Genomic DNA, 27,214 nt, shown 5'->3' with positions numbered 1-27,214 from the left:
CACTAGGACCAGCTTCAGAGTCACTGGACTTCTGTTGCACAACATATCTGTCCATAGTGGCCTGTACCTCTCGTTCCTTTATGACTTTCCTAAAGTGTTTCACAACAGTGTCAGTGTAATAGTCACCAGCAGGCTTGCAATAGCTGTCTGAGGGTGATTTTCATCCATGAAGGTTTGCACTTCAAGCCACTTTGCACAGATTTCCTTAATCTTTGAAGTAGGCAACTTCTTCAATTTCTCTCTCCCCTCCTCCAAAGCAATTTCCTCAGGTGTGTCCTCTTGCTGTTGAAGTTGATCTAGCAGCTCATCAGTGGTTAGTTCTTCATTGTCCTCCTCCACCAACTCTTCCACATCCTCCCCACTAACCTCCAACCCCAAGGACTTCCCCAATGCCACAATTGATTCCTCAACTGGCATAGGATTCTCAGGGTTAGCCTCAAATCCTTCAAAATCCCTTTGGTCTACACATTCTGGCCACAGTTTCTTCCAAGCAGAGTTCAAGGTCCTCTTAGTCACTCCCTCCCAAGCCTTACCTATAAGGTTTACACAATTGAGGATATTAAGTGCTCTCTCCAAAACTCTCTTAGAGTCAATTGAGTTTCTGAGGTCACTACAAAGCACCTTTCAAACAGAGCTTTTGTGTACAGTTTTTTGAAGTTTGCAATAACCTGCTGGTCCATGGGCTGCAGGAGAGGAGTGGTATTAGGAGGCAAAAACTTCACCTTAATGAAGCTCATGTCCCCACAAAGTCGCTCTGCCAAGTCTGTAGGATGACCAGGGGCATTGTCTAACACCAGGAGGCACTTAAGGTCTAATTTCTTTTCAGTTAGGTAATTTTTCACAGTGGGGGCAAATGCTTGGTGTAACCAGTCATAGAAAAAGTCCCTAGTGACCCATGCCTTATTGTTTGCCCTACACAGCACACACAAATTAGCCTTGAGGATATTCTTTTGCCTGAACGCTCTGGGAGTTTCAGAGTGATACACTAATAAAGGCTTCACTTTGCAATCACCACTAGCATTGGCACACATGAGAAGAGTAAGCCTGTCTTTCATAGGCTTATGTCCTGGGAGTGCCTTTTCCTCCTCAGTAATGTAGGCCCTGCTTGGCATTTTCTTCCAAAACAGGCCTGTTTCGTCACAATTAAACACTTGTTCAGGTTTCAGTCCTTCAGTTTCTATGTACTCCTTGAATTCATGCACATATTTTTCAGCTGCTTTTTGGTCCGAACTGGCAGCCTCACCATGCCTTATCACACTATGTATGCCACTACGCTTCTTAAATCTCTCAAACCAACCTTTGCTGGCCTTAAATTCACTCTCATCACCACTAGTTGCAGGCATTTTTCTAATTAAATCCTCGTGCAACTTCCTAGCTTTTTCACTTATGACCGCTTGAGAGATGCTATCGCCTGCTATCTGTTTTTCGTTTATCCACACCAATAACAGTCTCTCAACATCTTCTATCGCTTGCGATCTCTGTTTCGTAAGCACAGTTAAACCTTTGGCAAGAACAGCTTCCTTGATTGCCGTTCTCTTGGACACAATAGAAGCGATGGTTGATTGGGGTTTACTGTACAACCTGGCCAGTTCGGAGACACGCACTCCACTTTCATACTTAGCAATGATCTCTTTCTTCATCTCCATAGTAATTCTCACCCTTATTCCTGTAGGGTTGGCACTAGAAGCTTTCTTGGGGCCCATGGTCACTTATTTTTCAGGTGAAATCACTATAAAAAGGCTGTAATAATACGAAATGTTCCGATTGTATGCTTGAATGTTACCGCGGAGGCTGGCTTGTAAACAATGCCACTGGCAGAACAAGTGAGGCTGGCTCAGGCCACATGGACGTGTCTCGGACGAATCGCGTTGAGCGAATTTTTTAGCACTATGCGAGGCAAAATTTTAGCGATAAAATATATCGCTATGCGGATTCAACACTACGCGATGCCAACGTTATGCGGGGTCCACTGTATTACTATTTTAAAAGGTAAGGCACATTAGTACCAGTGATCAGTTGAAACTGACGAGTCTTGATAGTTAAGTCGTGGTAGTAACTAAAATAAAAAATAGCTACGGCAAAAATATTGTTGAGTAACTCCGAGGCGCTGACAAGATCACTCAAGACAACACAAATACCTCTTGTTCCAGACCTGACAAGATCACTCAAGACAACACAAATACCTCTTGTTCCAGTCCTGACAAGATCACTCAAGACAACACAGATGCCTCTTGTTCCAGTCCTGACAAGATCACTCAAGACAACACAGATGCCTCTTGTTCCAGTCCTGACAAGATCACTCAAGACAACACAGATACCTCTTGTTCCATTCCTGACAAGATCATTCAAGACAACACAGATGCCTCTTGTTCCAGTCCTGACAAGATCACTCACGACAACACAGATACCTCTTGTTCCAGTCCTGACAAGATCATTGAAGACAACACAGATACCTCTTGTTCCAGTCCTGACAAGATCACTCAAGACAACACAGATGCCTCTTGTTCCAGTCCTGACAAGATCACTCAAGACAACACAGATGCCTCTTGTTCCAGTCCTGACAAGATCACTCAAGACAACACAGATGCCTCTTGTTCCAGTCCTGACAAGATCACTCAAGACAACACAGATACCTCTTGTTCCAATCTACAGGCACTACACCATGATCTGTAACAACTGTTACATTACCCAACAACTATTACCCAGAGTGCTACAACTGTTACGTTACCCAGAGTACTACAACTGTTACATTACCCAGAGTCCTACAACTGTTACATTACCCAGGGTGCTACAACTGTTACATTACCCAGAGTACTATAACTGTTACATTACCCAGAGTGCTACAACTGTTACATTACCCAGAGTGCTACAACTGTTACATTACCCAGGGTGCTACAACTGTTACATTACCCAGAGTGCTACAACTGTTACATTACCCAGGGTGCTACAACTGTTACATTACCTAGAGTACTATAACTGTTACATTACCCAGGGTGCTACAACTGTTACATTACCCAGAGTGCTACAACTGTTACATTACCCAGGGTGCTACAACTGTTACATTACCCAGAGTGCTACAATTGTTACATTACCCAGGGTGCTACAACTGTTACATTACCCAGAGTGCTACAACTGTTACATTACCCAGGGTGCTACAACTGTTACATTACCCAGAGTGCTACAATTGTTACATTACCCAGAGTGCTACAACTGTTACATTACCCAGGGTGCTACAACTGTTACATTACCTAGAGTACTATAACTGTTACATTACCCAGGGTGCTACAACTGTTACATTACCCAGAGTGCTACAACTGTTACATTACCCAGGGTGCTACAACTGTTACATTACCCAGAGTGCTACAATTGTTACATTACCCAGGGTGCTACAACTGTTACATTACCCAGGGTGCTACAACTGTTACATTACCCAGAGTGCTACAACTGTTACATTACCCAGGGTGCTACAACTGTTACGTTACCCAGAGTACTATAACTGTTACATTACCCAGAGTGCTACAACTGTTACATTACCCAGGGTGCTACAACTGTTACATTACCCAGAGTACTATAACTGTTACATTACCCAGAGTGCTACAACTGTTACATTACCCAGAGTACTGTAACTGTTACATTACCCAGAGTGCTACAACTGTTACATTACCCAGAGTACTATAACTGTTACATTACCCAGAGTGCTACAACTGTTACATTACCCAGAGTACTATAACTGTTACATTACCCAGAGTACTATAACTTACATTACCCAGAGTACTATAACTTACATTACCCAGATTACTATAACTTACATTACCCAGAGTACTATAACTGTTACATTACCCAGAGTGCTATAACTTACATTACCCAGAGTACTATAACTGTTACATTACCCAGAGAACTATAACTGCTACATTACCCAGAGTACTATAACTTACATTACCCAGAGTGCTATAACTGTTACATTACCCAGAGTACTATAACTGTTACATTACCCAGAGTACTTTAACTTACATTACCCAGAGTACTATAACTTACATTACCCAGAGTACTATAACTTACATTACCCAGAGTACTATAACTTACATTACCCAGAGTACTATAACTTACATTACCCAGAGTACTATAACTTACATTACCCAGAGTACTATAACTTACATTACCCAGAGTACTATAACTTACATTACCCAGAGTACTATAACTTACATTACCCAGAGTACTATAACTGTTACATTACCCAGAGTACTATAACTGTTACATTACCCAGAGTGCTATAACTGTTACATTACCCAGAGTACTATAACTGTTACATTACCCAGAGTGCTATAACTGTTACATTACCCAGAGTACTATAACTGTTACATTACCCAGAGTGCTATAACTGTTACATTTCCCAGAGTGCTATAACTGTTACATTACCCAGAGTACTATAACTGTTACATTACCCAGAGTACTATAACTGTTACATTACCCAGAGTGCTATAACTGTTACATTACCCAGAGTACTATAACTTTTACATTACCCAGAGTAATATAACTGTTACATTACCCAGAGTACTATAACTTACATTACCCAGAGTACTATAACTGTTACATTACCCAGAGTGCTATAACTGTTACATTACCCAGAGTACTATAACTGTTACATTACCCAGAGTACTATAACTGTTACATTACCCAGAGTACTATAACTGTTACATTACCCAGAGTACTATAACTGTTACATTACCCAGAGTACTATAACTGTTACATTACCCAGAGTACTATAACTGTTACATTACCCAGAGTGCTATAACTGTTACATTACCCAGAGTGCTATAACTGTTACATTACCCAGAGTGCTATAACTGTTACATTACCCAGAGTGCTATAACTGTTACATTACCCAGAGTACTATAACTGTTACATTACCCAGAGTACTATAACTTACATTACCCAGAGTACTATAACTTACATTACCCAGAGTACTATAACTGTTATATTACCCAGAGTACTATAACTGTTACAGTACCCAGAGTACTATAACTGTTACATTACCCAGAGTACTATAACTTACATTACCCAGAGTACTATAACTGTTACATTACCCAGAGTACTATAACTTACATTACCCAGAGTACTATAACTTACATTACCCAGAGTACTATAACTTACATTACCCAGAGTACTATAACTTACATTACCCAGAGTACTATAACTTACATTACCCAGAGTACTATAACTTACATCACCCAGAGTACTATAACTTACATTACCCAGAGTACTATAACTTACATTACCCAGAGTACTATAACTTACATTACCCAGAGTACTATAACTTACATTACCCAGAGTACTATAACTTACATTACCCAGAGTACTATAACTTACATTACCCAGAGTACTATAACTTACATTACCCAGAGTACTATAACTTACATTACCCAGAGTACTATAACTTACATCACCCAGAGTACTATAACTTACATTACCCAGAGTACTATAACTTACATTACCCAGAGTACTATAACTTACATTACCCAGAGTACTATAACTTACATTACCCAGAGTACTATAACTTACATTACCCAGAGTACTATAACTTACATTTCCCAGAGTACTATAACTTACATTACCCAGAGTACTATAACTGTTGGTATAAACCTTGGTAATAAATACCGACAAGTTGGTTCAGAAAGCATGGCTTCCTTCGATGTCACAGCCCTCTTTACCAACGTTCCTACTGACGCTGCAATCAACATTCTGAGACAGAGGCTCACTGAAAACCACGACCTCCCTTTACCTCTTCTAGATTTCATCAATCTAGTGGAACTTTGTGTTAATTTCAACTTCTTCAAGTATCAGGACAACTGTTACAAACAATGCTTTGGGATGGCAATGGGCAGCCCGCTCAGTGCTGTGCTTGCCAACCTCTTCATGGAAAACCTGGAGACAGAGAAATTCAGCACCCTCATTCCCAACACCGTTACCTGGCTAAGATACGTTGATGATATATTGGTTTTCTATCCGAGACGCTTCAGTATCCAGGCCCTTCTCAACAAGATCAATGCACTTGAACCATCAATAAAGTTTACACTTGAACTCGAATATGATGGCAAACTTCCTTTCCTCGACGTTCTACTGTGCAGATCTCCCGACAGTGACAAACTTCTCTTCAAAGTGTATAGAAAACCTACCAACAAGGACGATCTTATACATTTTTATTCACACCAAGACACCCGCACTAAGAGAGGAGTCCTCATTGGCTTCTTCTTGAGAGCTCTTCGCATCTCCAGCCCTTGTTTTCTAGAAGAAGAATGCACTTACATAACACAAGCCTTTACACGTCTTCAGTTCCCATCTTTCTTCATCCGAGATTGCAGACTCAAGGCACAAGCTATCCTCAACAAACCGCCCATGGAACAGCCCCCTAAACAGTTCATAGTACTCCCATGTGGCGATGTTGCCACGAATACTCGCCGGGCACTTGCTATGAGTAACATCAACGTTTCCACCATAAACACATCATCTATCAAAGACCTCACTACGAAACGCAGCCCCACACCTCTAACTTCTACAGCAGGCGTCTACACTATCCCCTGTGGGTTCTGTCCCAAGAAATATATAGGCGAGACAGGCAGAGATCTTGCAGTCCGCCTGAATGAGCATCGAAATGCCTCTAACAGAGACGATGTAAGGTACGCCTGTGTCCTCCACAGAGACTCCACGGGGCATTTGATGAACTGGAACGAGGCACAACTCGTTCTCACCGAACCAGACCTCCGACGCCGACGGTGCCTGGAAGCCTCACTAATCGCCGTCACCGACACTATAGAACGCAACACTGGAAACTACAAAATTTCAAAAACATTGGCATACATGATACTTAAGCAGCACCAACCCAACAACACAGGAGTCACATGATTTCATCGTCTACCCGTCCTCATCATAGGTAGAGGTTGTTTTGATAAGGACCTGCCTCGCATGGGCCAGTAGGCCTTCTACAGTGTTCCTCCATTCTTATGTTCTTATGACATTCCTCAGGTCACGTGCGTCACATCTCACTCTCCGCCTATATATATAATGTCTTTCTACCTCTGTATGTTAGAAGTGATCAAGGTCCCAGGACCGAAACGTTTTCTAATAAATATGTTATAGTGTTTGCTTACGTGTCTTTCTAAACCAACTATAACTGTTACATTACCCAGAGTACTATAACTGTTACATTACCCAGAGTACTATAACTTACATTACCCAGAGTACTATAACTAAGTGTACCAACATCTGACGGAGCTTCAACAAATTATAACTCATTTTAGGAAGCAGTTCAGTGTTGAGTGAGATAGTATGTCTGAGGCGTCGCTTCCTCAGGTAGAAAGAAAAGCAATATAGCTAATGAATGAATGAGACAGCTGATCCAGTAATGCACAGATAATCCGCACATCGGAGAGAGAAGCTTACGACGTTTCGGTCTGATTTGGACCATTTACAAAGTCACACTAACTTTGTAAATGGTCCAAGTCGGACCGAAACGTTGTCATAAGTTTCTCTGTATGTGCGGGTTATTTGTGTATTGTTCCAGTCACGGTATTGTGCCTTTTTATTCTTTAAATTCAATAATGTCAAGGTTTTGTTAGAAAACTTAAAACGACACAAATAAAATCAAGCATATATACCATTTATTTTAAATCTTTTGGGCTAAGAAAATCTACTCAGGTAAAAAAAATTGGTTAAAATAACATTTAAAATACAGTTGGTGAACCGAACAAGTTACCTCAAGGACTTACACAATTTCCTGCCACAGTAGACAAACTTTCAAGTTTCAGTCCAACAACTTTAGTTCGAAACAAATAATCGAGGAGGGTTTTGTAACCTCACTTCTCGCTTAGATTTAGAAGAGGTCGATAGGCCAGTTCCGAAGTTAAATTAGAGAACTGTGGTAATTCCTTCTGACCGTAAATTTCAGATCCTGAAGCAGTGGCAAGTGTAATCTTGAATCCCCAGAGAATAGATCTTCCCATTTAGAGCATCCGATCAGAAGGTCTTGACAATTAACAGACTAAAGTCATGTAGCATATACCATCTCTGGATACACTGAACACTGCACCTGTAACACTCGGGTTCAACACACAAATACAAATAAATAATGAATTACAGACTGATAAAAAATAAATTCTTTTATAAATTTATTCAGTGTTAGCGAAGAAACATTTACAATCCAGTAATGCAAGTTGTTGCAAGAGTATTGAATGGTAAAAGATCAGAAGCAGAAAGACGTTTTTTCTCGACTTAGAATCTCCTAGATCACCTTTGACCGCAGACTTGGCAGTCAGAGTGAATCCAAAGGTCAAGTAAACAGCAGTGATATCATTGGAAGTGTCTGAAGGTAAATCCAAAGTGAAGATGTACGTCTTAGTTAAGGATGTGAGAAAGTTTGGAAGAAAGAAGAAAGGAATCACCGCAATAGTGATAGAAGGTGAAAACTTGTTAGTCACAGCTGTGAACACTGAGAGCACTGAAGGTGAGGTTTGCAGCTCCTAGCATTGACTCTGTCTCCATCAACGTGTTGCTGGGGACTGATTACCTTCACGAAATGAACTCATTAAAACAAGTGGCGAGACAAGGTGTACGCCAGATGAGGTCTCTTGACGAACATATAATTTTGTTAAAATACCCCGAAATTCGTGAGAACCCTGGAGGTACCATCACGTCTTTGTCAGCACGGTAATCTGTGATAGGAACGAAGATTGATGAGAGACAAATGACTCGATAAATAGAGCAGTCTTAGCTGAAATGAAGAGCCGATACATAAACTATAGATGTTAAATATGATAAGAATCAACCACCACTAGCTCAGCACGAAGAAACTGAGCAAAAACCTTCCAGTAAAGTCGATTTTTACAGGTAAATATTAGGTAGGGCGTCCATAAACACCGATGATTTACATTGTTTCCAAATAATTTTAAGAAATCATTGAGACAAGTCCATTGACCGGTCAGTAACTTGAGAAGAAAAACACTTAATAAAGAATAATAAAAGATAAGAAAACTTTTATTAGTATTTATATGGTTTTCCAAGTTGAGACCTTCAGTAACACTTAAGAGAATTGTTTAATTTCAGCTTACAAACCAGCCCGTAATTCCCGTCCCTGAATGATTGTTCATATTCTGGATTTTCTATGATTTGGAAATTGTGAGCGTTACTGAAGTTTAAAAAGGAACATTGAGAGCATGAAAGTAACAGTGAGGAAGTTTTCTTGAAGACTGATTTGGTAGACTACACTTTTTTTTTTTTTACGAATGAAGAACATTAAGAACCTTAAGGCAGAATATGAGACAGACTTAAAGCCTCACTTCTCTCGGATATCAGCTCCTCTTTGTTTACTCTAGGCTATAATTATCATCTTAATTGCATTAGTCCAATTAGAATATAAAGAAACTCACGCTTAAACAATTTGAAAGGTTTCATATATTAGTATGAGATATCATCGAGATCTAAAAAAAAAAAGTTACTGAAAGAGACGGAGAATAATAAGTTGCAAGTGTCGACGGATTATGTAGACAACAAGGAGGTAAATAAGGTCAAATAAGGTAGTGAAAGAAAAATTGACTAACAAGATTTTTATCAAGTAAAATCCAAGGAGTCTTACAGAATGTAGCATTGTGTTGTGTTTGAAGGCAGGATGTTCATACAAAAAGCTTGACAGTTTATACCGGGATGGTACTGAGAGTTGCCAGAAAGCACATACTATGAATGGAGAGACTTCGTCAAGATTGTGGAGATGTTAAATCATGTTAAACTACCGTCACTGTTTTGCAAACATTGGATGGAACTATAACCTACGTTAGTCATGAGATGCTTCAGCACCAACATGTGGCGCAGCAACCTGTCATTGCAACGCAAACATTGCTTTCCTACTATATAAACTTAGACCGATTTCTCTACGTGGTGAATAAGTTAGGTAAGATTAGGTATTATTTAGATAAATTTGTTAATTTTTCTAGCCGATTATAACATACATTATCAACAATAAATAAATTAATAGATGTATGTGAAGGTAAGAGTATAGAAGAGCCAGCATAATAAAATTGGTCCATTGAGAAGATTAAACAAACATGAAAATAAAAAAAAAATCAGTGATATTTCAGAGCCACAATCATGGTTTACAGCTTTGAGTCAAAGTAAAAAAGATAAATTGTTTTAGTGTGGAATGAAATCAGAGTGCCAAGTTCAGCATCACTAGCCGAGAACGAAGGGAATTTATATATATAAATGCCTGGGTCATGACGGTATCCCCGGGAAATGAACGGGCAGATGCCGAGGCGAAGGCTGCTATAGCAAGACCACTATAGTTGATATTTTTCCTTGCCTTGATTTCATGACACATATCTACGGATACGGCTTTGGGAAGGTACAGCCCCAGTGGGCCCTACAGACTGGGAACAAGTTGTACAGGGTTCGTCAGGATGTGGGTGTTTGGCCCCTCCTCCTCCTCCAATATGAATCACCCTTTGAGACGAATCTGTCAACTAAGGATCGTGAGCATGTTACCCATAGCTACGTGTTTGCAGGTGCTCCCTCCCCCCCCCTCCCCATGGAACAACATAAGCAGTTACCAACAAAAACAGTTACTGAGGTGCCTGTAGGAATCCCGGGGGACTTTAAGGAGAGTCTTGACGTTTTAATTGTTTTTAATTTTTGCTGGTTATTTAACGTGGTATTTGTGATGAGTGTTTGTTGTTTATTACTGTGAATGCTGTTTATATTTTTTATAGAGATGGTGTTGAGTCACCTATGTGATCCAAGTGCTTACTACTACTACTACTACTATTACCACCACTACTACTACCACCTAGCACAGCTAAATGTGTCCTATACATGCCTAACCTAGCAACTATTATATGTATATTAAGGAACTGATGACAGATCTGAACATGATAAGCTCAGTTTTGGTCACATTCCGACTCGGCGCAGCAGTGACGTACAAGATATAATATAAAAAAATGACTTATGTCTGATACAGGTGAAGACACATTGAGAGATACAATCAGGCAAGTTACAATGCAGCTGGTTGCACTAGAAGTGTGCTTAATGCAGCTGGTTGCACGAGGAGTGCATAAAGTAGGGGTCACCTGCATTATATACCTGTGTATACCTGGAGTATACCTGAAGAGGGTTTCGAGGGTCAACGCCCCCGCGGCCCGGTTTGAGACCAAGCCTCGTGGTGGATCAGGGTCTTGTCAACCAGACTGTTACTGCTGGCGTGTGGTGGAAGTTTTGGAACATAAAGGATGAACACTGCAGCAGGCCTACTGGCCCGTACCTGGCAGGTCCTCCTCAAACCAACAAAACTATTCGCCCAGCCCATTATCAACGTTAGGAATAAGCTTTGATAACGCTGTTAACTTTAATACCGGAAGTAACACCTTTGTACTGGCTAGTGAAATATAACTCATTTTTATTTGATTTTTTATTATCGTTAAGAAAGTAAATAAAGGGAACTGAATGTATTTTCATTTATTATTTATTAACACATCGGCCGATTCCCACCAAGGCAGGGTGGCCCCAAAAAAAAAATTCATCATCATTCACTCCATCACTGTCTTGCCAAATGCGCGCTTACACTACAGTTATAAAACTGCAACATTAACACCCCTCCTTCAGAGTGCAGACACTGTACTTCCCATCTCCAGGACTCAAGTCCGGCCTGCCGGTTTCCCTGAATCCCTTCATAAATGTTACTTTGCTCACACTCCAACAGCACGTCAGGTATTAAAAACCATTTGCCTCCATTCACTCATATCAAATACGCTCACGTATGCTTGCTGGAAGTCCAAGCCCCTCGCACACAAAACCTCCTTTACCCCCTCCCTCCAACCTTTCATAGGTTGACCCCTTCCCCGCCTTCCCTCCACTATAGATTTATACACTCTCGAAGTCATTCTGTTTCGTTCCATTCTCTCTACATGTCCGAACCACCTCAACAACCCTTACTCATCCCTCTGGACAACAGTTTTGGCAATTTGTTAATAAATCATGCGCCAATCTGAAAGGAAAGAGAATTTGCCAGTTCTTGTATTAAAAGTGTACTGAATGTAGTACTGGCAGAAAGTACACTTATTAAAATGTACTAAATGTAACACTGCCAAAAGTACACTCGGTTAAGTACACTGTTATTCCTACATGATGAATATTGTAATGAAGGCGGAAGCGGAACTACAGTGGCTCCCGGGAGCTCAGCAAAATTATTCACACCAACGTTATATATAGATCAAGAATACATAGTGTCGACCTCAGCTTTGGTGTCAAATATCTAGAGCAGATTTGCTAAATAAAGTAACATTATTAGTGGTACAAGACGCTCACTAAACAATATATATACTGGCAATAACCTTTACAAAGTGACCCTCAACTTACTGACACAAGATCGAAGTTGTAAAGAGAATAGAGGATATGTAATGTGTCAACGGTTGAAGAGAAGGATTATGTGGTATTGTGCTACTGTTTACAATGATCGCTGTACTGATACAAAAAAAATATCAAATAACGCAGCGACATAATCTAAGAAAATGCATGTAGCTCCTTTAAATATACATATGTATATATACAAGTAAAATGCATGTAGCTCCTTTAAATATACATATGTATATATACAAGTAAAATGCATGTAGCTCCTTTAAATATACATATGTATATATACAAGTAAAATGCATGTAGCTCCTTTAAATATACATATGTATATATACAAGTAAAATGCATGTAGCTCCTGTAAATATACATATGTATATATACAAGTAAAATGCATGTAGCTCCTTTAAATATACATATGTATATATACAAGTAAAATGCATGTAGCTCCTGTAAATATACATATGTATATATACAAGTAAAATACACGAAGTCTTGTCAGTACCCTCGCTGCGTAAATAAGGTGAATTACCAACTAACTCTTAGATGTCTTCAAGAGAAACTTAAAAATAATGTCAAATTTCAGTGTCTCCACTACGGGAAAACTGAAGAAATGTATAATGGAGTATAAAATACACTTAGACCAGTCAAGACAGCGAGGAAAAATGATATGTTTGATAACTAGAACCTTCAGAACTAGAGATGCCAAGCCTGAGTACCTCAAGTCAGTGCATGCTGCTAACACTAATAGCTTTATCGATCAGGCCATCCACCGGAAGGCTGGGACTAGGCCGCGAGGGCGTTGACTCCCAGAAACAGTCTCCAGGTAACAGTTTCCCAGCAGCGGCTCATTGAGATGGAGGTGACACACCTTGGATCAAGGTGTTGTGAGGCTGTGAGAAACATGCGTGAGAAACACATGTGAGATATCTGTTTATAACGTATGTTTCTCACATCAGAAATGTATTAACAAGTTTCTCCTGGGCGAAGATAAATTAATTCTGACTGAATTTACAAATAACCAGACACTATATGAAGGAAAAGTTGTATATTGTATGACCTGGGCGAGGATACCCCCGGTATACTGTGGGTGAGGATACCCCCGGTATACTGTGGGTGAGGATACCCCCGGTATACTGTGGGTGAGGATATCCCCGGGATACTGTGGGTGAGGATACCCCCGGTATACTGTGGGTGAGGATACCCCCGGTATACTGTGGGTGAGGATACCCCCGGTATACTGTGGGTGAGGATACCCCCGGTATACTGTGGGTGAGGATATCCCCGGGATACTGTGGGTGAGGATACTCCCGGTATACTGTGGGTGAGGATATCCCCGGTATACTGTGGGTGAGGATACCCCCGGTATACTGTGGGTGAGGATATCCCCGGGATACTGTGGGTGAGGATATCCCCGGTATACTGTGGGTGAGGATACTCCCGGTATACTGTGGGTGAGGATATCCCCGGTATACTGTGGGTGAGGATATCCCCGGTATACTGTGGGTGAGGATACTCCCGGTATACTGTGGGTGAGGATATCCCAGGTATACTGTGGGTGAGGATACTCCCGGTATACTGTGGGTGAGGATACCCCCGGTATACTGTGGGTGAGGATATCCACGGTATACTGTGGGTAAGGATACCCCCGGTATACTGTGCGTGAGGATACCCCGGTATACTGTGGGTGAGGACACTCCCGGTATACTGTGGGTGAGGATACTCCCGGTATAATGTGCGTGAGGATAACCCCGGTATACTGTTGGTGAGGATACTCCCGGTATACTGTTGGTGAGGATACTCCCGGTATACTGTGGGTGAGGATACTCCCGGTATACTGTGGGTGAGGATACTCCCGGTATACTGTGGGTGAGGATACTCCCGGTATACTGTGGGTGAGGATACCCCCGGTATACTGTGGGTGAGGATACCCCGGTATACTGTGGGTGAGGATACCCCCGGTATAGTGTGTGTGAGAATACCCCCGGTATACTGTGGGTGAGGATACTCCCGGTATACTGTGGGTGAGGATACTCCCGGTATACTGTGGGTGAGGATACTCCCGGTATACTGTGGGTGAGGATACCCCCGGTATACTGTGGGTGAGGATACCCCGGTATACTGTGGGTGAGGATACCCCGGTATACTGTGGGTGAGGATACCCCCGGTATAGTGTGTGTGAGAATACCCCCGGTATACTGTGGGTGAGGGTACTCCCGATATACTGTGGGTGAGGATACTCCCGGTATAAATACTGTGGGTGAGGATACTCCCGTTATACTGTGGGTGAGGATACTCCCGGTATACTGTGGGTGAGGATACCCCCGGTATACTGTGGATGAGGATACCCCCGGTATACTGTGGGTGAGGATACACCCGGCATACTGTGGGTGAGGATACCCCTGGTATACTGTGGGTGAGGATACTCCCGGTATACTGTGGGTGAGGATACTCTCGGTATACTGTGGGTGAGGATACTCCCGGTATACTGTGGGTGAGGATACTCTCGGTATACTGTGGGTGAGGATACTCCCGGTATACTGTGGGTGAAGATACTCCCGGTATACTGTGGGTGAGGATACCGGTATACTGTCGGTGAGGATACTCCCGGTATACTGTGGGTGAGGGTACTCCCGATATACTGTGGGTGAGGATACTCCCGGTATAAATACTGTGGGTGACGATACTCCCGTTATAAATACTGTGGGTGAGGATACTCCCGGTATACTGTGGGTGAGGATACCCCCGGTATACTGTGGGTGAGGATACCCCCGGTATACTGTGGGTGAGGATACACCCGGTATACTGTGGGTGAGGATACCCCCGGTATACTGTGGGTGAGGATACTCCCGGGATACTGTGGGTGAGGATACTCTCGGTATACTGTGGGTGAGGATACTCCCGGTATACTGTGGGTGCGGATACTCCCGGTATACTGTGGGTGAGGATACTCCCGGTATACTGTGGGTGAAGATACTCCCGGTATACTGTGGGTGAGGATACTCCCGGTATACTGTGGGTGAGGATACTCCCGGTATACTGTGGGTGAGGATACCCCCAGTATACTGTGGGTGAGGATACCCCCGGTATACTGTGGGTGAGGATACCCCCGGTATATTGTGGGTGAGGATACCCCCGGTATATTGTGGGTGAGGATACCCCCGGTATAAATACTGTGGGTGAGGATACCCCCATGTATAAATACTGTGGGTGAGGATACCCCCGGTATACTGTGGGTGAGTATACCCCCGGTATAGTCTGGGTGAGGATCCCCCCGGTATATTGTGGGTGAAGATACCCCCGGTATGAATACTGTGGGTGAGAATACCCCCGGTATAAATACTGTGGGTGAAGATACCCCCGGTATAAATACTGTGGGTGAGGATACTCCCGGAATAAATACTGTGGGTGAGGATACCCCCGGTATAAATACTGTGGGTGAGGATACTCTCGATATAAATACTGTGGGTGAGGATACTCCCGGTATAAATACTGTAGGTGAGGATACTCCCGGTATAAATACTGTGGGTGAGGATACCCCCGGTATACTGTGGGTGAGAATACTCCCGGTATAAATACTGTGGGTGAGGATACTCCCTGTATAAATACTGTGGGTGAGGATACTTCCGGTATAAAAACTGTGGGTGAGGATACCCCCGGTATAAATACTGTGGGTGAGGATACCCCCTGTAAAAATACTGTGGGTGAGGATACCCCCGGTATAAATACTGTGGGTGAGGATACTCCCGGAATAAATACTGTGGGTGAGGATACTCCCGGTATAAATACTGTGGGTGAGGATACTCCCGATATACTGTGGGTGAGGATACTCCCGGTATAAATACTGTGGGTGAGGATACTCCCGGTATAAATACTGTGGGTGAGGATACCCCCGGTATATTGTGGGTGAGGATACTCCAGGTATAAATACTGTGGGTGAGGATACTCCCTGTATAAATACTGTGGGTGAGGATACTCCCGGTATAAATACTGTGGATGAGGATACCCCCGGTATAAATACTGTGGTTGAGGATACCCCCGGTATAAATACTGTGGGTGAGGATACTCCCGGTATAAATACTGTGGGTGAGGATACTCCCGGTATAAATACTGTGGGTGAGGATACTCCCGGTATAAGTACTGTGGGTGAGGATACTCCCGTTATAAATACTGTGGGTGAGGATACCCCCGATATAAATACTGTGGGTGAGGATACTCCCGGTATAAATACTGTGGGTGAGGGTACTCCCGGTATAAATACTGTGGGTGAGGATACTCTCGGTATAAATACTGTGGGTGAGGATACCCCCGTTATAAATACGTGGGTGAGGATACCCCCGGTATAAATACTGTGGGTGAGGATACCCCCGGTATAAATACTGTGGGTGAGGATACCCCCGGTATAAATACTGTGGGTGAGGATACCCCCGGTATAAATACTGTGGGTGAGGATACTCCCGGTATAAATACTGTGGGTGAGGATACTCCCGGTATAAATACTGTGGGTGAGGATACCCCCGGTATAAATACTGTGGGTGAGGATACCCCCGGTATAAATACTGTGGGTGAGGATACTCCCGGTATAAATACTGTGGGTGAGGATACTCCCGGTATAAATACTGTGGGTGAGGATACCCCCGGTATAAATACTGTGGGTGAGGATACCCCCGGTATAAATACTGTGGGTGAGGATACTCCCGGTATAAATGGTGTGGGTGAGGATACCCCCGGTATAAATACTGTGTGAGGATACCCCCGGTATAAATACTGTTGGTGAGGATACCCCCGGTATAAATGCTGTGGGTGAGGATACTCCTGGTATAAATGCTGTGGGTGAGGATACCCCCGGTATAAATACTGTGGGTGAGGGTACCCCCGGTATAAATACTATGGGTGAGGATACCCCCGGTATAAATACTGTGGGTGAGGATACCCCCGGTATATATACTGTATGTGAGGATACCCCCGGTATAAATACTGTGGGTGAGGATACCCCCGGTATAAATACTGTGGGTGAGGATACCCCCGGTATAAATATTGTGGGTGAGGATACCCCCGGTATAAATTCTGTGTGTGAGGATACCCCTGGTATAAATACTGTGGGTGAGGATACCCCCGGTATAAATACTTTGGGAGAGTATACCCTAGTATAAATACTGTGGGTGAGGATACTCCCGGTATAAATACTGTGGGTGAGGATACCACCGGTTTAAATTCAGTGGGTGAGGATACCCCCGGTATAAATACTGTGGGTGAGGATACCCCCGGTATAAATTCTGTGGGTGAGGATTCCCCCGGTATAAATACTGTGGGTGGGGATACCCCCGGTATATATACTGTGGGTGAGGATACCCTCGGTATAAATACTGTGGGAGAGGATACCCTAGTATAAATACTGTGGGTGAGGATACCCCCGGTATAAATACTGTGGGTGAGGATACCCCCGGTATAAATACTGTGGGTGAGGATACCCCCGGTGTAAATACTGTGGGAGAGGATACCCCGGTATAAATACTGTGGGTGAGGATACCCCCGGTATAAATACTGTGGGTGAGGATACTCCCGGTATAAATACTGTGGGAGAGGATACCCCCGGTATAAATACTGTGGGTGAGGATACCCCCGGTATAAATACTGTGGGTGAGGATACCCCCGGTGTAAATACTGTGGGAGAGGATACCCCGGTATAAATACTGTGGGTGAGGATACCCCCGGTATAAATACTGTGGGAGAGGATACCCCGGTATAAATACTGTGGGTGAGGATACCCCCGGTATAAATACTGTTGGTGAGGATACCCCCGGTATAAGTACTGTGGGTGAGGATACCCCCGGTATAAATACTGTGGGTGAGGATACCCCCGGTATAAATACTGTGGGTGAGGATACCCTCGGTATAAATACTGTGGGAGAGGATACCCTCGGTATAAATACTGTGGGAGAGTATACTCCCGCTCAGGATACTCAGCACTGTTTCAATTAACACTGTTTTGTAGCTGATCATCACACAAAAGCTACAGTGGGAAACGTGTGAACGAGATTTCCCGTCACTGCTGTTGAGTCTCCTGCTGTAACTCGTGGTCGTCCTCATACCATCAATTTTAAAGGAGTGGACCAGCAAGATGGTCTCGGTCAGATGACCTAAAGCTCCAGCTGTGGGTCATTATATGACTAAGTCCCGCGTCAGGAAACACGTGTACTGTTTCCTGAGAAACCTAACCTAACCTAACCTAACCTAAGCTAACCTCCGTTTTTTGATCCTCTGTAAAGATCAAAGAAAAATTCTTATAAAACCAAGAATATTATTTTGGGAGAATTGTATAAATGTTTCCAGTTAATAAATTACTAAATGACATTTCACTGATTAAATTTACTTACAAAAGTCGCGGTCTTTTTGATCACTATATATATATATATATATATATATATATATATATATATATATATATATATATATATATATATATATATATATATAATATGTGTGTGAAAGAGACAGAGATTAAACAGCAAAAGGCTCCTAATTAAAATGAAAAAGTCATACTTTCTCCCCCCCCCCCACCTTCTCTCCTTCCCCCCGAAAGTTAACCTTATCTGGCCAGCATCTCTCCTTATAAAGCCAGCATCTCTCCTTATAAAGCCAGCATCTCTCCTTATAAAGCCAGCATCTCTCCTTATAAAGCCAGCATCTCTCCTTGTAAAGCCAGCATCTCTCCTTATAAAGCCAGCATCTCTCCTTATAAAGCCAGCATCTCTCCTTATAAAGCCAGCATCTCTCCTTATAAAGCCAGCATCTCTTCTTATAAAGCCAGCATCTCTTCTTATAAAGCCAGCATCTCTCCTTATAAAGCCAGCATCTCTTCTTATAAAGCCAGCATCTCTCCTTATAAAGCCAGCATCTCTCCTTATAAAGCCAGCATCTCTCCTTATAAAGCCAGCATCTCTCCTTATAAAGCCAGCATCTCTCCTTATAAAGCCAGCATCTCTCCTTATAAAGCCAGCAGCTCTCCTTATAAAGCCAGCAGCTCTCCTTATAAAGCCAGCATCTCTCCTTATAAAGCCAGCAGCTCTCCTTATAAAGCCAGCAGCTCTCCTTATAAAGCCAGCATCTCTCCTTATAAAGCCAGCATCTCTCCTTATAAAGCCAGCAGCTCTCCTTATAAAGCCAGCAGCTCTCCTTATAAGGCCAGCATCCTTATAAAGCCAGCATCTCTCCTTATAAAGCCAGCATCTCTCCTTATAAAGCCAGCATCTCTCCTTATAAAGCCAGCATCTCTCCTTATAAAGCCAGCATCTCTCCTTATAAAGCCAGCATCTCTCCTTATAAAGCCGGCATCTCTCCTTATAAAGCCAGCAGCTCTCCTTATAAAGCCAGCAGCTCTCCTTATAAAGCCAGCAGCTCTCATTATAAAGCCAGCAGCTCTCCTTATAAAGCCAGCAGCTCTCCTTGTAAAGCCAGCATCTCTCCTTATAAAGCCAGCAGCTCTCCTTATAAAGCCAGCATCTCTCCTTATAAAGCCAGCATCTCTAATTATAAAGCCAGCATCTCTCCTTATAAAGCCAGCCCCACTTCTTACAAAGCTAGTCCCACTTCTTATAAAGTCAGCCCCACTTCTTATAAAGCCAGCCCCACTTATAATGCCAGTCCCACTTATAAAGTCAGCCCCACTTATAATGCCAGTCCCACTTATAAAGTCAGCCCCTCTCCTTATAAGCAGAGTGCGTTAAAAAGGTACCAACACCACAAAGGTTAAGTCATTGTACTTTAAATTAATTTTAGTGTATAATAATAATAATAATAATAATAATAATAATAATAATAATAATAATAATATACGAGAGACTTCTTTAGATCAGAAAGTTTTATCCCTGACGTACAATCAACTTTATTAAATTAATAATAAATTTATCTAATGCCCCCATTTAGTTATCATGTACTCCCCTATATGTTGTTGTAGGGGATCGAGTCACAGTTCCTGGCCCCGCCTCTTCGCTAATCGCTACTAGGTCACTCCCTCACTGCTCTGTCGTAACTTATCTTAAAGCAATGTCCTGCCTTCAAGACATGCTCAGAATACTAAGGTAGATAAAATTTCATCTGGTTAATTACACATTGTTATGACATGTTGCAAGAATTCGGAAACGACAGTGCAATCACAGTGGAGCACGATTTGTGTGTCGTGCAAGAGCACTCTCAACACCCGTGTGTGTGAGCGCAGCGCAAAGCTGACAACCACCTGTGTGTGTGAGCACAATTAAGCTCTCAACCCGTGTGTGTGTGTGAACACAATTAAGCTCTCAACCCCTGTGTGTGTGTGAGCACAATTAAGCTCTCAACCCCTGTGTGTGTGTGAGCACAACTAAGCTCTCAACCCCTGTGTGTGTGTGAGCACAACTAAGCTCTCAACCCCTGTGTGTGTGTGAGCACAACTAAGCTCTCAACCCCTGTGTGTGTGTGAGCACAACTTAGCTCTCAACCCCTGTGTGTGTGTGAGCACAACTTAGCTCTCAACCCCTGTGTGTGTGTGAGCACAACTAAGCTCTCAACCCCTGTGTGTGTGTGAGCACAACTAAGCTCTCAACCCCTGTGTGTGTGTGAGCACAACTAAGCTCTCAACCCCTGTGTGTGTGTGAGCACAACTAAGCTCTCAACCCCTGTGTGTGTGTGAGCACAACTAAGCTCTCAACCCCTGTGTGTGTGTGTGTGTGAACAAAATAAAAAACTCACAACCCAGGTGTGAGCACAATACAAAGCTCGCAACCCCAGTGTGAGCACAATACAAAGCTCACAACCTCCTGTGTGTGAGCGCAATACAAAGCTCACAACCCCTGCGTGTGTGAGCGCAGTACAAAGCTCACAACCCCTGCGTGTGTGAGCGCAGTACAAAGCTCACAACCCCTCCGTGTGTGAGCGCAATACAAAGCTCACAACTCCTGCGTGTGTGAGCGCAGTACAAAGCTCACAACCCCTGCGTGTGTGAGCTTAGTACAAAGCTCACAACCCCGTGTGTGTGAGCGCAGTACAAAGCTCACAACCCCGTGTGTGTGAGCGCAGTACAAAGTTCACAACCTGTGTGTGAGCTTAGTACAAAGCTCACAACCCCGTGTGTGAGCATAGTACAAAGCTCACAACCCCAGTGTGAGCACAATACAAAGCTCACAACCCCAGTTTGAGCACAATACAAAGCTCACAACCCCAGTTTGAGCACAATACAAAGCTCACAACCCCCTGTGTGTGAGCATAGTACAAAGCTCACAACCCCCTGTGTGTGAGCATAGTACAAAGCTCACAACCCCCCTGTGTGTGAGCATAGTACAAAGCTCACAACCCCCTGTGTGTGATCATAGTACAAAGCTCACAACCCCCCTGTGTGTGAGCATAGTACAAAGCTCACAACCCCCCTGTGTGTGAGCATAGTACAAAGCTCACAACCCCCCTGTGTGTGAGCATAGTACAAATCTCACAACCCCTGTGTGTGAGCATATTACAAAGATCACAACCCCCTGTGTGTGAGCATAGTACAAAGCTCACAACCCCCCTGTGTGTGAGCATAGTACAAAGCTCACAACCCCCCTGTGTGTGAGCATAGTACAAAGCTCACAGCCCCCCTGTGTGTGAGCATAGTACAAAGCTCACAACCCCCCTGTGTGTGAGCATAGTACAAAGCTCACAACCCCCCTGTGTGTGAGCATAGTACAAAGCTCACAGCCCCCCTGTGTGTGAGCATAGTACAAAGCTCACAACCCCCCTGTGTGTGAGCATAGTACAAAGCTCACAACCCCCCTGTGTGTGAGCATAGTACAAAGCTCACAACCCCCCTGTGAGCGCAGGGCAAAGCTTCCCAATTGACCCTCAAAGTTCAATGATAAGTCATTTCACACAATTTTGCAGCGGTAACTTCAACAATTATGGAAGCGACACAACTTCCATGCCATGACTACGCTTCACTATCAAAAATGTCTCAGGAATGTCCTGTGTCTCGTCTGTAGGAGAATGACAGCTTAAAGCTTTTTAATTATGTTTAATTCAGCTTTCTTGAGCTAGATGTTTAACTACAGATAGTGTTGGTATGTTTATCTCCGCAGAACATGTTTAACTAGTTTAACCATAAATATGAACATGCTTAACTTCCTTGGGTTTATAAGTATTAATGTATATTTCCTGGAATTAAATGTTTATCCTCCCATAAACATTCATTTAATGACCTAAATCATTCGTCAATGAACACACAAACTATCCTTTACTAGCATAAGTTAGTAAGAGTGACCTTATGCGTGTGATGAGACGCTGAGTGCAGTGGAATGAAAAAGGTAACTTACCTGGAATGACCCGGGGACCGTTGGCGGTGATTTGGCCGTAGCCGTACTTGACCTGGTCCGGGTCAGGGTTGGACACGACGGCGATATCTTCGAGCTCGTCATCGTTGGAGCCATGGCAGGTGGTGTAACGCACCCGCCCTCCATCCCCACTCATTTTCTTGGAGCCCATGCCCCACATCCTGCGGCCCGACATGCTGAAGGCCGCCTGGGGACGGGGATGTCAAGGTGGTAAATCTCCTTGGAGGTGTCACGGGGCCACGGTGACGGTGTTATGGGGCCACGGTGACGGTGTTACGGGGCCACGGTGACGGCTGATAACCAGCACCAACACCCGTCACCTGTGAGGCCGCTAACACACTGCTCACGGCTCATGAGTAGTGGTTACTGCGGGGACCGTGATCTGCTTCAACGATATCACTCACGGATCACTGACACAAATTATGATCTCACACGGGCTGGAGGATTACCAACCATTGTGAACCACTTTCTCGGGACGTCACACGACTTTCACTCCACGGCTGGACCCAACACAGGTGAAAACAATATTTGTGGGCCTTAACCTCTCTCCCTCTTGACTCACCTGACGGAGCGTCTTCACTGATAATCCTACACGCCACCTCTTTCCCTCACCTACACTTTCCAACTCCTGCCCCTTTTATTTATCCTCTTGTATACACTTTCATCATATCAGCTGGCAGCCTAGGATGGCTCCACAACTATGTAATGTTGCCCGAATTTGATGTCATGTTGGTGGTGTTGACATCTGCATCGCATTCTAGAATGGTGTGGGCAACACTTGCCTGGCTTAATATTACTCGCCCTGAGCGAGGCACGACCACCACCACACCCTCCAGTGTTGCTTCATCATCCTCGATACCAAGCTGCACCTCTCTAGCTGCGTACTCTCCTCCACTACTCTCTCACTCACTCTCTCCCTTCAAGAACGTATTGCTGGCTGTCAAGAAACATGTAAACAGTCATTTAAAGGCCGTACATTTGTCCTTCAAGTAATATGTAGCTGACCGCTCATTAATATGCACCTCAACAGAATGATGGTCTTCATGTAAGCGCGTGTAGTGGATCGTCATGCATTGCGTATCTTAAACTTAAATTGCTGGCCGTCAAGTGGGGAGAATTTTAGCCAATAGTAGCATGTAGTTGGCCTTTAAGTAACGAGTTGCTGGTCATAAATTAACACGGTAGAGACTGTGATATAACATGTAGCTAGGCATATGTAGCATGTGCGAGGCCATCAGGCAAGGATGTGCTGATCCACATGTAACATGGAGAGCGAGAGGGACCAGAAAACTTGATCATGTAACATGTGGACAGACGAGTCAGGGAAAGTGATCCTTAAGTAATATAGTGAATCAGAGGCCAGAAAGGTTGATCCTCAAGTAACGTGGGAAGATAGGACCCAGGAAGGCGGTGGTTGTCGGCGAGAAAGTTGCATAACACGATGAAGCAGGTCTTGGTGCGTTTAACGCAACTTAGGTAAGTGTAAGGTGTGAAGAGGAGTGTGTTGCGGGCGTGAGGCGGGTGACGAGGCGGTGAGGAGTGGTGAGCATACTGCAGCGTGCTCACACAGAGCCAGGTGGTGCAGCCAGCCTGGTGGTGCTCACACTCCACTACGCTTACCCACCTCCACACTCAGCACTGCTCCACACTAGGGCAGTGTCGTGGCCAACGTGGTGAACACACCAAACACGAGGCCCCACGTGTGTCTTGTGTTGGTGGAGAGTGGTGAGCGCAGCAGCCATGTGGTGCAGACATCAGTAAGTCAGTTTAGTGGCGGGTGTCGACGAGGTGGGGTGGAGCTACCCACAGCGAGTCCTACCCTAGTGTCTACCTCCCGCCCACGACACTGGGCGGTGTGTGGCAGTGGGTGGGCGGGCCTCACACCACCACACCGCCCACACGTCTCCACAACTGGCAGTGGTGTCAGGCCAATGTTGTGCCCGGCAGGCTGGGGCGGTCAATCTGCCTCAGCAACAACACAGTGGTGTCTCTGGCGCATCAACCAATCTCCAGCACGCCTCTAGCAGTGTGATGGGCGTGGAGAGGCCGGTGTGGGTGTTGGATGAAGATGTGGGCGAGAGAGTAGGCGGCTCGCTCACCTCACAACACACAGACTCCTCCTCACAGAAAGGCCACGCCACAACTGAGCCCGTTTCTTCACACACACACACACACACCAACAGGCGGCCACACAAACGCACGAACTCACGCGCCAACGCACTCCAAACTCTTGGTATTCTCATATGACGACTTGATCCCAGTTTTAGAACCCACTCTACACTCTAGCCTCCACGCACTCCACACCAAAACCACAACACACAAAAGACACCACCAAATTCCATGGCATTAAACCCAAGTCTGGGCCGCGGGGAGGACTTCAGCACAACTGTAGCGATCGATGGAGCGAGTCCGCCAGCATCTCTGGTGAGGTGATGCTGCTGCTGCTGATGCTGTTAGTGCTGCTGATGATGCTGTTCTTGCTGATGTTAATGGCGCTGTTCCTCGTAGCTGTAGTACTGATACTACTGCTGTAGCTGGTGCTGCTGCATGTTGTTAATGGTGCTGTTCCACGTAGTTGTAGTACTGATATTGCTGTTGTAATTGTTGGTGTTGCATGTTAGTGGTGCTGTTTCTTGTTGTAGTACTACTACTGTTTTAGCTTGTGCTGCTCCTGGTGGTTATGGTGGTGCTGCTAGAGGGGTTGCTGGTGCTCCTGCTGGCGGTGCTGCTGTTGCTTCAAGCGGTGCTGCTGCTGGCGAAATTTCTGCTGGTAATGATACCGCTCCTTTCGGTGATGCTAATAGCGATGCCCCTGGCGATGGTGGTGGTGCTGCTAGTGCCGCTTCTGATGCTGGCTGGAGTGATGGTATTGATGCTGGTGGTACCATTGCTAACAGAGCTGCTGTTCATTGGTATGGTGGTCCTATAATTGTTGCTGCTGCTGCAGCTAATGTTGATGCTCCTGTTGGCAGGGCTGCTGCTGTTTGTTGTGGTGGTTGTGTTGGTGCTAATGTAGGTGTAAGTGACAGGGATGGTGGTGGTGGTTTTCTTAGCGGTGGTGATAGTGATGCTGGTGGTGGTGGTGGTGGTACCTGTGATGAGTCAGCTAACAAAGTAATGGCGCTGCTGCTTCCGTAAACACTTTGGGAACTAGATCCCAAAATTACACACACAAGAGCTATGACTCGGGGCCAGGAGTTATGGATCGACCCCTGCAATCACAGCTAGGTGAGTACACACACGCATACAGAGGCCAGAAGGCGTAAAAGAGCATGGGAAAAAGTACAGAACACAGAGGACGAAAGATAATAAATAGGCAAGCAAAATAGCGAGAAAGGACTATACAAGGATAAGAGAAGCAGAACGTCACTTTGACACAACAGCAAAGGCCAAATCAGAGCCGAAACTATTACACAGTCACATATGAAGATGATTGTAAAAGGCCATTAACACGGCTGAAGAGGGAGGGGGAACACACACAAAACAATAGAGAAGTTTGCCAAGAATTCAAAACAAGATGTAAGGAGGTTATAACTGAGGAAACAGGGATAGAGACAGAGTGCAGAGTTAAAAGGGCTAATCAGCATATACTGGACAGAATTCTTGCAGCAAAGGAGGAAGTGATGAGACTACTAAGAGTTAGACAACAAAAACCATGGAAGCAGATGGCATATCACCATGGATACTGAGAGGTATCTATTAGGTCCCTTGAGACTGGTAACATAAAGAACAGCTGGAAAACTACAATAGCGGTCCCAGTATACAAGCAGGGTCACAAATTAGAGACGAGGAATTATTGGCCAGTATCACTGGCATGTATACTGTCCACAGTATTGGAAAACATAATCAGTAAGAGATTTGTTGAGTACTTAAAAATGTAGGACATTTTTTTCCTACAGAAAACCAGCACAGATTTAAGCAAGACTAAGTCTTGCTCACTAACCTACTGGATTTCTACGACAGAATAATGGAAATCGAACGAGATCGACAGATGGGTCGACTGCATATTGTTGGGCTGTAGGGAACTAATTCACAAATAAAGGAGCATCCTGTGGTACGAGATAGTCCTACAGTAGATCTAGCAGTACGTAACAAACAAGACAGAGGGTGATGGTAAGTGCAGATGTTTCAGGGTGGGAAAGTGTAACAAGTGGGGTTCCCCGAGGATTTGTTCTAGGATCTTTATTATTCTTTATGTACGTAAATAACCTACCAGAGCGGATTAACAAGTTGTAACAAAGGTCAAACAAGTGGCTACTGGAGTTCAACCCAGTTAAGTGCAAGTCATGAAAATTGCGGATGGAGAGATGCGACCAGACACGGACGAGAGACGAGAAACTACAAATGCTGCTTAAGGAGAATGATATTGAAGTCAACATATCCCCAGATGTGTACATAAATCATATAACTGCTGTAGCATAACTAATATCAGAACTGCCTCAGACCCTCATTAAAAACTTTTACACCTGTATACGACATGTTAGGCCTATCAT

At 44.0% G+C, this 27,214-nt stretch overlaps 1 protein-coding gene across 5 annotated transcripts in view; it reads right to left on the bottom strand.

Annotated features, from left to right (window-relative positions):
* The window catches only part of LOC128692507 (cyclic nucleotide-gated channel alpha-3), a 1,073,829-nt gene extending 1,048,491 nt beyond the window's left edge, over positions 1-25,338 (bottom strand). Inside the window, exon 1 of one of the 5 annotated variants that reach the window (XM_070090000.1) lies at positions 22,704-25,338. In XM_070090000.1, coding sequence (XP_069946101.1) covers positions 22,704-22,896 — 193 coding nt within the window. In that variant the 5' untranslated portion in view covers positions 22,897-25,338. The remainder of the gene's footprint in view (positions 1-22,703) is intronic. The other 4 variants (XM_070089998.1, XM_070089996.1, XM_070089997.1 and 1 more) reach the window with 4 other exon arrangements.
* Positions 25,339-27,214: the final 1,876 nt, after the last annotated feature.

Source organism: Cherax quadricarinatus, chromosome 30 (assembly GCF_038502225.1).
Source record: "Cherax quadricarinatus isolate ZL_2023a chromosome 30, ASM3850222v1, whole genome shotgun sequence".
Lineage (NCBI taxonomy): Eukaryota > Metazoa > Arthropoda > Malacostraca > Decapoda > Parastacidae > Cherax > Cherax quadricarinatus.
Note: the sequence above shows the minus strand (reverse complement) of the source record. Positions and strands in the feature narration are given on the sequence as shown.